The following is a 13,324-nucleotide window of genomic DNA, read 5'->3' as shown; positions in this document are numbered from 1 at the left end:
TAATACACGAAACAGTGACAATATGTTGTCATTTTTTGCGTTTATCGCTTTTACTTGACAACGAACAAACCATAATAGATCAAATTTCACAAAAACGTTTATAGTTTTAACATGATATTCTAACCAAATTTCACAAATATTAATTTAACATAATATTCTATCCAAGAACGTATATTGTTGTAACATGATGTTATAACCAAATTTCACAATATTACAGGTTTCTTTAGTTGCTAAAAAGATCAAAAATATTAAACCATTTCTCATTGAATCGAATACAGAAACTGCAACTGTATCATATATAAAAATACTTATCTGCCTTACCTATAATGTTGTAGCTATGTGGATGTGTGGATTAAAGGTGGATGTAAGTTTGAGCATTTACCTTTTTCTATTTCTATTTTTATTCATCTCAAATATATTGATTAAACTACTCCAAAATGATGCAATTTTTTTACATTATCTTAATTTTTTTGTATATTCATAAGTCTTCAAATTTTCTTCACATCAGGTTGTCCCTTAATGTTTATTCATTCGTATTAAAATTTATTTTAATCAACCAAACTATATTTACAAAGTAGTGTTTGCAAATTTAAGATTAATTAATATGATTTTGTTATTATCCATGTTATTTTAATTTGTCAACTCTTTTGTTTTTTCATTTCTTTCATCATTATTTACATTTTATCCTAATCGTTGCTCTATACCCATGTGTTTCCCGAATACCAATAGCGAAATAATCTTACAAGTATCTTGTGACATCTTTTATTATTATTAGTAATAAGACTTTATTGTTAATTTTTATTTGTAATTTGTTATATTTTTTCATATATGTTTATTTCAACAACTTAATTTTCTTTGGCCATATACCAATTCTAATTTAATACACTTGTGGTTGTTTTATTTTTATAATCAATTTAACATTTTATTATACAATATCATTATTTTTTTCATTAATTTACAAATAAAATTGTCTCGTATAATTTAAAAAATAATTTTATATATTTATTTGAATAACCGATTATAATTTTACATAAATAAAAAAACATAAATCTTTTAATTAATAATTTATTAAAATTAATTATAAGTTTTTGATATAAAAATTTAATTATTTTTGTTACCGTGGTCCTCACGGGCTATAAACTAGTGTGTATATATATATATATATATATATATATATATATATATATATATATATATATATATATATATATAAAAGAATACCTCTAATGTCACGTGACATCTCCTCAGTCATTCTCAGCTTTTTCTCCCGCCTATAAATTTATAAGTGAAGTTCCGATTTTGCCCTTCTTTCTTATGCGTGAAATTCGTTCTTTTGCTTAACCGTCGCAAATTTCTTCTTATTAACCCCTTTAAATGTGGAGGTAAATTGGATTTAAATCATGTGTTATCTTTCTTTTCTGTAACCAAATCACTTGAAATCATGGAGCAAATCTTCTCCAAATTTGATTTGAAAGGGAAAATATATTTTCTCAGTTGTCACCACCACACCATTACTGCTATATCACGATTGCTACTACACCGTTTTCACCACCACCTCCATTCTTTTTCAGCACCAGCTTTTACCTAGAGAATCCAATAACCGCATAAACTGAAGACGATCTTCAAGAATAGCAGATTTTGAAAAAAATTGTTAATCTCGATTTCAGGTTAATAATCTTCTTCTTTAGCTTTTACAATTCCTTGCTTTAATTTAGGTTTGTTGAAGTAGAGTCTCCAAATTCATTAGTCCGATTGAGGTTTTTTTGTCTATTTTTTATTTCAATATTTATATTTTAATTAATTAGTTTTCATTTCAATTGGATTGTTGATGTCATAATCATGAGTATTTCATTGGTAAAGTAACTTGTGATGTCTGTATAACTTTGAGACACTGAAACAATTTTCCTCAATCGAGAGAGATGTCGTGGGAAATAAGGAGGATTTTTCCGCATGACACATTTCTTGAAAAATGTTTAATCAACCCGAGGAATCGATGTTCAAGGTAAATATTAATGTCCGCTATGTGTTTGTTGATATGTCTATTACAGTTTCATCATGTTTTCTTTTACTCTGTTCTTTGATTTCTTGATCATTGTTGTTCATTTGCATCTCAGGCTAACATAAAGCAGAAGAAATGGCACCAAGCATGACAACTTGGATGATTTTATGCCTTTGCGAAAGGTATCATCATATCATTCTTCTTAGACAATCCTTGTAAAGGTTTTATCTTTTCACAACACTTTCATTTGAATCAAATATAAATCCTCTTTTTGTGTCTTGTCTTTTGGCCTCTCATGACGATTTCCTTTAAGGTCCTTGATACTTTTCTTAGAGGTAACGATGTTTACCTATTTGGTGGTTATTTAAAGATTACATATTTACATCATTTTACTATGACTAAATTGTTGTCGATACTGGGTATATAAGTTTTAAAATGTTTTTATTTTTTTGGTATTTGAGGAGATGATATAATTTGTTTTAAAATGTTTTTATTTTTTTGGTATGGGATCAAGTATGAACGTGTTTGGTGTTCATTTCCAACGGAATCCAATGGAATTCAATATTCATTTCAGTCATATTGTATTGAGATTTATATTTCATTTTACAAAATCATGATTTTATGATTTTTATCTTATATCTACACATATAGAATGTAGATCGGATATTCATAGCAATGTATATATTAATTTTAACTACTCAGTATAAACTTACCAACTTACCCACAAAATTTTTATTTTTGTAAATTAATCCTATTTGTTTGCAAATTTTTTATTAGTTATTACAATTTAGAATTATCAATAGTGTTTTTATTTCTCAACCATGGTTTCTACGGGTTTAAACCTAGTATATATATATATATATATATATATATATATATATATATATATATATATATATATATATATATATATATTTCCAAATCTTACCGTTTGAAAAAAAAAACTCATCCAATCAAATTAGGAGAGAGAACATGGGAAGCCCTCCTCCCACTCCTATCCCGCACACCCATTTCCAGCACCCTCGATGTTATTTTCCGAAGTGCGGGATTCGTTCCCACATATGCTTCCCGCTAGGGGTGTAAGTGAGACAAGCCAACTCGCGAGAAACTCGAGACCGACTCGAAAAATACTCGAAATCGACTCGACGTTAATCGAGCTGAGCTTGAGCTCGAGCTACTCGAGTACCTTATCGAGCCGAGCTCGAGTACAAAAATACTTAGTTCGTATGGCTCGCAAGCTTAGTCGAGTTTAGTGTAATTTACATATATGTCATTTCTTTATAATTGTTCATTTATAAGATATATGTCATTTCTTTATAATTATTCATTTATGACATATATGGTTGATGTTATATTGATATTAGGTGATTAATAGTGGGTTTTTTTTGGTAGTTTGGACATCTATATGTGGAATGTTTAATATGTTTTACTCAATTTAGTGATTTTGATTTTTTTTAAATATTAGTCGAGCCGAGCTGAGCCGAGCTCAAGACTGTCGAGTATTTCACGAGCCCGAGCTCGAGCTTAAAATAAAGACTCGAGTCGAGTTCGAGCCGAGTTTCGAGCTCGAGTATTTTAGTCAAGTCGAGCTTCGAGCTTGGTAGTATTCAGCTCGACTCGGCTCGTTTACACCCTACTTCCCACTACACTCCGCGTAGCCTTAAACACAAACCAGAGATGGATGAGAAAAGATTAGGATTATAGGTATTTTAATCCTGTGTATGAATAAGCATGTATGATCAGAGGAGAAGGGTAGATTCTAATGAAGTTAGATTAATAGCACCCAAAAGTTAAACATTGTCTTTTAAGCCGTCGGAATAAGTTTCAATCTTTCATCATCAATAATGCTGTTTCAATCCAACTGTACGGAAACATGGAACAAAACCTGTTATGAGGACCATAATTTTCAAAAGAAACAATAAAGCTGGCATCCGGGTAAAACCATACAAGTGTCATCAAAGATAACCTAGTATATTACATAGTCACTATAACGGATATAACCCCAACCAATTTTTTTTTTCTTTTTTTTTTTTTACAATACAGAAAAAACTAACTATATTTGTTTGTATTTTGTGAATACATAAATGGCAAAACTAATATACAAAATTCAATTATAACGAATAAAGTTGACAAATACACATTTTTCCACTACTACTATATTAACAAAATTGGAGACTTTTAACCACCATCAGACCGGTGACACGTGGAATCATATCCGGTGATCAAATCGTATACACCTCACACTGAATGACGGTCTTACCCAATTTAAACCCAGGAACCACCGTAAACCCCACCTCCGGCGAACTTCCCGCCGACAAAAACGCCTCTTCATTTACACTATCCATAAACACTTCAGAAAACCTACACCCTTTTGCCACCTGGAATACACTTGCCACGTGTTCAAACGAGAAAGCCAGACAATGTAAAACCCAAACCCTTTTCGCACACTCCAAAAACAAATCAAAAAAATCCGTTTCCGGGAACTCTCCAGCGTTGACCAAATCCCGTTGACTCAAATTCCCAAAAAGTGACATTTCCATCTTCGGATGAACCAGATTCAGATACTTCCACCGACAGAATCCCGCCAACTTCGATTCCGGTTCCGATGTCACGTACTCCCTCGCTTTCAAACTCTTCAATTCCGTAAACTTATCAAAGAAGAAACGTCGGCATTGGTGATTCCCGTGTTTCGAAAACTCCGGAAAGTTGAATCCGTCGTACATCTCTCTACACACGAATGACTCGAACGCGTAGCATATATGCGTCGGGTCCCAGTACACGACGTCCGGATGGATCGCGGTTGCAGCGGAATCCAAATTCCAGTTTGCTGATTCCATTCCGATGATCATAAACTTCACCAAATTCCGAATCGATTTTGTTGTTTGTTTAAAAACCGAGACAAAATTGGTAGGTTTCAATGACAAAAAATCAAAATTCCATAAATTGGATAAAGTTCCGCTTGAATTCAATCTTTTTTCAATCGATTTGTTTTCTCTTCTGTTTTCTTCTAATTTTTCTTTTAGAAAAATGATTTCCGAGTCCTTGAGCTTCGTTTGATTATCCAATTTCTTACACGTTATCTCGTATGTTTTCACGAGGTTCTTTTGTTCTTCGATTTCTGAAAAGAGTAGGGTCATTTCAGGGGTAGAATCGTCAAGATGTTTTTTTAAAAAGGATTGTTTTAATTCGGATAAAGTTTTCAAATCGGCGACGACGATTTGATCGGCTGATTGGATTCCTTCAGCGTCGTAAGGGAATTGGGCGTATTGTAATTGAGCGTAAGCGGATTTGATGGAAGAAATTGTGGCGAAAAGTTTGGAGATGAAGGCTGCCATTGTTGCTTTTTCACGAAGCTTTTCTTCTTTAATCTTCTCATTACTATTGATATTTTCCGATGTTTTTGTTTTCTGGAATTTATCGGAGAGTGTTGTAGATCGAATGTGGAGAACTTTTGCGAAAGTACGAACGAGTTTGCTTTTGTTGGAGGTGGAACGCTTCGTTGAATAATCCATCTGGAAGAAATGATTTGAAACGAGTTATGATTTGGTTGAATATAATGGAAGATCGTTTTATGATTTTTTAAATTAAATTACAAGTTGATAATTTAACTTAAATTGGAATGATAGAGAGCTAGGCATCTATGATGAACTATTCAAAAAGGAACTAACATAATAATCATCAGTTCCCATCAAACAGTTGATTGTTTACCATGTTATGTAATAATGTAATTGTAAATGCCTTTTTTGATAAAGAACTCAGTATTCACTAACACTATTGATGAGAAAAGACAGGGGAAAAGAGAAAGAGAAAGAAAATGAAAATTAACTAATTGTCTCACTGGTTCAAGTTCTTCCATGTAGGTCCCTTATGGAGGTGTTCAATAACACTTTCTACAACTGGAAACGCACAAAGGTAAAATCATGGAGTGCTAACAAACAGAAAAGCACAAAAAGTAGATAATCGTAAAAGGACCCTTAGATAGATACGACAGGATGTTGATCACATGGAGATAGATTAGTCTTTTTCAATCAAAAATAGTGTGTTGAAACAACACCGATTCTCTTACAGCAGAAGTTGAAATCGATCAGAAATCATACAGAGTAACAACGTTTCAACGAATTCGTCATGTAAGTCTGGAAAAGAAAAGTTACCTTAGGCGGTTGACGAATTTCGAAACTCAATTTGACGGCGTCGCAACGTCAATCTCAGGTAGCCATGTCATGTTTCCGGTAATGAAGAACCTTCGATCAGAAAACAACGATCAAACACCTTGAAAAGTATAATATGTAACGTATATGCACACACATGTCTCTGAAAAGGAAAATCGTAAGCGAATCGGAAAACATATTCAAAGCCCTAGTTCACGTCTCCTTCTAGTTATAGCAAATTGGAATACCAACTGACCACAATAAACTAATGGTTTTTGGTATAAACTGGTGTTTTCCGATAATTTCCTATGGATTAAACAAATAAAACAGAAGATATCCTAATAGACAAATAGACATTAGAGATTCCTTTACACAGATTCCAAAAGAATCGACATGAAAACGATTATCAATCCGCGTGGAACACCTACCAAATTAGCAAGACGAAGCTTCTTCGGTTGGTCTTACGAAGCCGATACACACTCCCACAAGCGTTTAATCGTCAAGAAGATTCTTCAATGGCGTTTTTTCAAGGTTCATTAATGGAAGAAATTTACAAGTTGTGTCAAAATGTCTGGGCGTATAGGAAAGTCATTCTGATTTTAAAACACTTAAAAGTTAGGTTTTAAGTCGTTTATTGCGAATTTGAAAATTACGATTTTACCCTTGATGTTAGCAGATGAGAGTTGAGTGGTATGGGATGCTTCAGTAATTTCAATGAACATTCCATCTTTGTCTGACTGGACATTGTTTTGGGCCCCTGTAATTTGTCATGGTTCGGCTGTTTGGGCCCAAATGAACAAAAAATCGGTGGAAAATGATTAGGAAAATGGAATTTCTATTTTTTTTTCATCTAAAATAATATAAAATAAAACGTCTAATTAACAAAAGTTTAGTGTTTTATTTTCTTTATTGATTATATTATTTCCAAAGTGTGATTCTACCAAAGGACAGGACAAAACACGAGTATAAAAATTAAAAGGCCAAAACCAAACTTCAAAGAAAATCATATAACTCCATGATATATCATAAGTAAAACAAGGATATGTCTTAGGTGCATTTCATGCATCTAATTTGCACAAAGATCTCATTTTGGCATTGCATTTAGAACTTAAAATCAAGTATTTTCACATATTTTCGGTTATTTCTAGTCTATCAAATGAACACTTTTATTAGTACACTTTATGGTGTTTTTCAAGTATATTTGAAGATTGGGATGCTCTTTGGGGACATGAAGGAAGCTCCGGAAAAAAATTGGAAGCAAATCGGGCAGAAATAAAGAAGTTGGAAAAATCAAAGCGGGCCAAAAACAGTGGGTATCATACGGGGCGTGTGAAAGTGTGTTGACCAACAATCAAGGCATTGACTTTCATTCACACGGGGCATATGAAGTCCAAAAAGAGCAAAATTCAGCATTCTACGTTTGAAGACTTTTCGATTACATCATCCTACTTTTCTTCAACATTTAGCGTGTGGATCCCGATAATTGTCTTTTGACAGTTTTTCCTGGTGATTTATTACGAGATTTTTAGGAGTTTTTTTAATCATTCTCTCTTATCCCAGACGACTTGGAGGCAATTTTTATCAGAGGTTTTTGCTAGAATTCTTTTGGAAACATCTTGAAAACAATTTAGTTTTAATTATAAGTCAATTAATCTTATCATTTGTATTTCTAAACTTTGGAACCAAGCTTTACCATGTCCCGATAAAGCCCTTTCATTCTAATTCTATAGTATGATTGTGTTTATGCTTTTAATCATGTGAATTGATGTTATGTTCATGAATCTATCTAGTAACTGTAGTTTTGTTTTAGTTTAATGTTTGATCTAATTTTGGTTCTTGTTGTCCACTAAAATTAGGGTTATTACATTCATGTTATTCGATTTTATGAAATCCGTAATGGTTTTATGAAGTTGATATTAAGTGACAACATCAATTTAATTTTGTGATGATATTAATTTTGTTGTAAACAAAAATTGCATGTTTTACACTTCCGAATTTATGAGAAGTATCGAACATTGTTGGGAATATTCACACAAACCTTAATACAATTTTTCAATCTAATTCCAAGAGCTTGTGTATATTAGATTAATCAAGCTAGGATTAGTTCTAAGAGATTATTTTAATCAAATACGTTAGTAAATCGAAAATGCTAGAGCGTGTTAGTGTTTTCAAGTACCAACTTAGATAGATTTTGACTTAACTTCATTTCGTGATTGAATTGCATTACACATTAGTATACTATGGGATTGACACTCTTTTTATTCTTAAGTTACAAACTTTTTAATTGAATATATTTAATTTCAAATTCTACAAATCCAAACCAATCATCCCTTTGCCATGTTTGGGTGTGATCTACTAGAGGTGTGACACTTGTGACACTTGCTCTTAAAGTTCAAGAACACTAGGAATTCATTGTTATTATAATATAACAATTAAGGTACATATTCTAACCCTAGTTTTATGATTATCAAAAATAGTACATACCTCCTAGGGTTTTCCATTAGACGTTCATTAGTTGTATGTTCAATTAGAGAAAACATAGATCCAAGATTCGGATTGCATGTATAAATAGGAATTTTGTTTGTTATACTCAAAACCCATCAACAATGACTGATTGTTCTAAAAAATTTCTAGGCTTGTTTGATATTTCTTTAGTCTAGTTACCTATTTGAAAGCTTTAAACAATTCTCGATGAGCGCAATATATTTATGGCCAAATGGCATAAACAGCCTCGAGTTTGTCTAAAATGTTTGGTTTAACCCCTTGCCACAATTTAGGTCCAAAGAAACCGGGTAGTTGTCCAATTTGTGTCATAATTGACCTATTACCTAATAAACATGTTTGTAACCGGTGACTCTTATTTAATTAGGAGGCTACGTGCCGGTAACCACGGTGTACGGGAAGATGGATCAACCGCTTCCCCTATTTACTCTGTATCACCCTTTATTACTCTTTATGCTAAATTAATTGTGATCCCTAATTTACTCACACCCAAAATTGCTCAAAATTACTCTCAAATTGAAATGGAGGCGACGTCACTGAACACCAAAATCAGTTGGATTTCAAAACCAAGGCGATGGATTTCTCAGACAATGTCTTCCAAGATGTCTTTGGTGGTTTGTACAAGCCATTCACAAGCCTGAATGAGATGGATTTCAATCTACACGGTATCTTCATTGATTATGAACCTCAGAACGAATTTCTTTCTCCACTGAACAAATGTAAGGATTCTTTTCTGAATGTACTTCTTAGTCATGATAATCTACGTAATTCTAGCATAGCTGATGAGGACAGAGCACAATTTTATCATGTTGGTCATTGGAAAAGTGATGAAGAGGTTGTCAAAGAAAGAGAGAAAGTGAAGAAGAAGCACATAACTCATGATCCAAATACAAGATAGGATCTTATGGAACCCAATTTAGGTGACATGTTTGAGTCTATGGCACAACTAAAGTTTTGTATGCAAAACTATGCAGTGATAAACGGATATGGGTTGTATTATGAGAAATGTGACAACACAAGGTTAGTAGTGGGATGTGGAAATAGGGGTCAGGATAAAGAGAAAGTGAATCAGTGTCCTTTTAGACCGTATGCAGGGTGGATGTACGATGATAAAACAGTTCAAGTAAAAAGTTTGGTACAGACTCATGTATGTGGTAGAAAGTTCAAATTTGGAGCCATAGTTACCCCTGAATGTGTAACACTCTAAAAATTCAAGCCAATTTAAACTTTTCAAAAACAACCCAATTTCATTAAGTTATTACAAAACGGTTTTCAATACATTTATTATCAGAGTATTCCCAGAACCATATCATAAAACAAGAACATGGGGAGCGGTACGATCACGCCTTCGCCTTGTCACGGTCCCCTAAAGTACCTGAAAAACATTAAACCACAATTATAAGCCCGAAAGCTTAGTGAGATACCCCCAAAATACCAACCACATATACCATACACATAACATATCATAACAGAACAGAACAACCATGCACTTCGGGTCTACTGTGTGACTGTTCCGCCGCACCGGGCCTTCAGTCCACCTGGTCCACCCTCCGAGTCTAGCCATATCCATCGAATCTGCAGTGTGGTTGGTCCGCCCGCAGCGGCCCTTCAACCCACCTGGTCCACTCTCTGATTCTACAGTATGACTGGTCCGCCCGCACTGGGCATTCAGTCCACTTGGTCCACTCTCCGAGCCTCGGCTTGTCTGGTCCGCCCTTGTGGGGCCTACAGCCTATCCGGACCGCTCGCTGGGCCTTCAGAATATCCGGTCCGCCCTAGGTATATTGGCCTATAGCACAAAGCAGGACCCGCCTCAACCCAACCCCAGTCCAACAACCATGTGCACATAAACATTCAATCATATAACAACTCACATCCAATCAAACCGATCTAGCAGATCACATAACATAACATCATCCTAACCAGGATACCGACCTAACCGGTCACTAACATATCATCAACCTATATACCAGGATACCGACCTTAACCAGGTCTCTAACATATACCATCCTAACTACCAGGATGAAAACATAGCAAGCAATAACATAACAACGATACCCGGATTACAATCCGATAAAGGGCCGGCCTTGGTGCCGTAGACCCTGTCGATATAGTGAGGGTAACTCACCTCGCAACTGCCGACTGAAGAGATGAGATCACGCTGCTCCAACCTCTGACACGAACTTCACCACTGATCAATAACCAAAACACTGAACTCAATAAATACCAAAATATCCCTGGAAGACAACTGGTCAACACAAGACTATCTCTACTTGCCGAGTCACCCCGCTGACTCGTCGAGTCCCTACGCTCTGAAACTCCCATAATACGACTCAACTCGCCGAGTCGCTCCAAGACTCGCCGAGTCCCAAAACTCTGAGTCTAATCCCACTTAACTCACTGAGTCATCCCTTGACTCACCGATTCACAGCTCAACCAGGAAAGGTTAGGACCTCACGACCAGACTCGCCTAGTCCAAGAACAGACTTGCCGAGTCCAAGGCTATCTTCAACCAACTCGCCGAGTTGTTCTTCCAACTCGTCGAGTTTCTGCCTATCTTCATGTAACTCGCTGAGTACACCCATATGACTCACCAAGTACCACTAGCTCTTAACCCATACAGAGGCTTTCCAAGCCATGCAGGGTCTCAAATCCATAGATCTACTCTTATACAAGCCATCCATCATGTAAAGTGGCAAACTTTACGTGAATCCAAGGAGATCTAAGCATAATACACTCTAGGGCTAGGGTTTGGGACTAAAGGGCTTCATCAACAACTCTTGAACAGGGACTTTATGCTCTTTTGGATCATCACTACTCTAGATCTGAGGTAGCAACCTCAGATCTAACCTCCAAACTCAAGATAACACTAAATATACTCCCAAAAATCCCACAAATGATAGATCTAGTTGGATAAAAGCTCAAGCAATGAATCATTACCTCAAGAGAAGACTCCAACAGAAGAATAAGCCAAAACCTTTTAAAACCCCTTACTCCAAGCCTCTTAATCTTCAAAGATCTCTTCAACAAACACTCCTTCAAGATCTAAATGCTCTCTAATTCTCTCACAAATGAATATTAGGGTTTCTGGACTTCAAGGGAGAGTAAAGAGGTTGGGGAGAGGGTATTATGTTCTTTATATAGGGCTCAACCCCTGGGATTAGGGTTTTCTCCACACAACACCAACTCGCCGAGTCCAGCCACCGACTCGCCGAGTTGGCCACTTAACATGCGACCAGAATCACGACCCTACTCGCCGAGTCTACCCATGGACTCGCCGAGTTGACCATCCACATTTTCACTTTGAACCCTGAACTCGCACTCCTGAACTCGGGATGTTACAATTCTCCCCCACTTAAATTAGGCTTCACCCTCGAAGCGTGCGGCAACACAACTCCAGAAACTACTCTCGCAAGGCACCACCTAGCATTAACCAAACCAAGTTCCTCAAAATACTACCACCGAAACCCAAAACCCAACTCTTCCCCTACGGTGTCCTGACCACCGCCTCAAGCCGGCCACCAGCTTCATCCTCTGATAACCACACTTATCAACCGAGTACCACTCCATGATACTTCACTCGTTTCAGATCACAACAATCACTTGACTCTTACGAGCTAGATATAACCCTGCACCACCGGGATCCTGACCCGGTACCACACTACTATCATTTTCCTCGCCAGACATATCCTTCACCGAATTTACTGTTGAGACTTAACCTGCTCCCTTTTTGAGTCCAACTCTATCCCTTGACAGGATGACACATCCTTCAGCTTCAGAGCAACTCCCATGAGTTCTCCTCCGCAATCACATACACATGCTGAACTGGCTCCCGCATCCTCGGGTTGGGAAAACCCGACAAACTGACGGCACCTCCAAACATCCCCCAGGATGAATTGCCACTACATGCATAATTTCTTGTTCACACCAAACTGGGAATCCAAGGCTCCATCCTTGCATGCCTTCCGAGCCTCTTCGGCTCTAAACCCTCGGAACTCCTTCCGTGACCTCAGCAAACATCCAACCCGGATATGATTCCATACCACCGGCACAAACACACTGCTCAATAACCATAATTGGAACACCTCAATCATACCTCCGCGCTACTGCTTTCACTTCCGTGAACTTACACTCCCTCTCGGAGCTACATACCTTTCCCTTTCCTTATCTAAGTAAATCTACTTGGCCGCCTTGTCACTACAACAAGTGCCACGGTGCTCGCCCAACGCTACACCATCCCCTTATAGCATAACCACTATCCTATGCACCACACATGTTCTGAATCTGCTCGCAAGGACTCTCGAGTCCATGCACTAGCTTCCACTAATCATGGTCAATACCCGGGGTCAGACCTTCTGTTGCTATCACATCGCAACATACTCATTCCATCTCCTCATACAGATCTATCATCACATGCAGAGTCTTCAGCATGACTGGACCGCCTTACCAGGCCTTCAGCCAATCTGGACCACTCTCAGAACCTTCAGCATGTCTGACCGCCCTCCATGGCCTTTAGCCTGTCTAAACCGTCCTCTGAGCCTTCGGCCTGACTGGTACGCCCACTGGTCTTCAGTCTATCCGAACCGCTCAACTAGCATTCATCATCCCGAATTATCCTTCCTGGGAAACTCTCACATGCATACTGTTCTAGCCTTCTAGGGGTTCCGAACTCTAA

General features: G+C 36.7%; 1 protein-coding gene and 1 long non-coding RNA gene across 4 annotated transcripts; one reads left to right on the top strand and one right to left on the bottom strand.

Moving 5' to 3' along the window:
• The first annotated feature begins 1,333 nt into the window (after positions 1-1,333).
• LOC145074221 (uncharacterized) lies at positions 1,334-3,370 on the top strand. Its single transcript, XR_013691753.1, has 3 exons — positions 1,334-2,002; positions 2,115-2,181; positions 2,962-3,370. It is a non-coding gene; the product is annotated as an uncharacterized LOC145074221 (long non-coding RNA).
• Positions 3,371-4,084: 714 nt separating this feature from the next.
• Positions 4,085-6,734, bottom strand: LOC145073457 (protein GRAVITROPIC IN THE LIGHT 1-like). 3 transcript variants are annotated; one of them, XM_079020007.1, is made up of 3 exons: positions 6,520-6,734; positions 6,151-6,240; positions 4,085-5,511 (listed from the first exon to the last, which is right to left on the bottom strand). In XM_079020007.1, the coding sequence occupies exon 3, from the start codon at positions 5,509-5,511 to the stop codon at positions 4,222-4,224; it is 1,290 nt and encodes a 429-aa protein (XP_078876133.1). In that variant the 5' UTR covers positions 6,151-6,240; positions 6,520-6,734; the 3' UTR covers positions 4,085-4,221. The 3 variants fall into 3 exon arrangements, with proteins under 3 accessions (XP_078876133.1, XP_078876134.1, XP_078876132.1); XM_079020008.1 differs by having other exon boundaries at positions 6,151-6,310; positions 6,576-6,734; XM_079020006.1 differs by having other exon boundaries at positions 6,576-6,734.
• Between the last annotated feature and the right edge of the window lie 6,590 nt (positions 6,735-13,324).

This window comes from Lactuca serriola, chromosome 9, assembly GCF_051521515.1.
Source record: "Lactuca serriola cultivar US96UC23 chromosome 9, Lser_US96UC23_V15, whole genome shotgun sequence".
NCBI lineage: Eukaryota > Viridiplantae > Streptophyta > Magnoliopsida > Asterales > Asteraceae > Lactuca > Lactuca serriola.
Note: the sequence above shows the minus strand (reverse complement) of the source record. Positions and strands in the feature narration are given on the sequence as shown.

Coding starts and splice junctions, on each gene's coding strand:
- LOC145073457 (XM_079020007.1), bottom strand. CDS start 5,511: ATGGATTATTCAACGAAGCGTTCCACCTCCAACAAAAGCAAACTCGTT.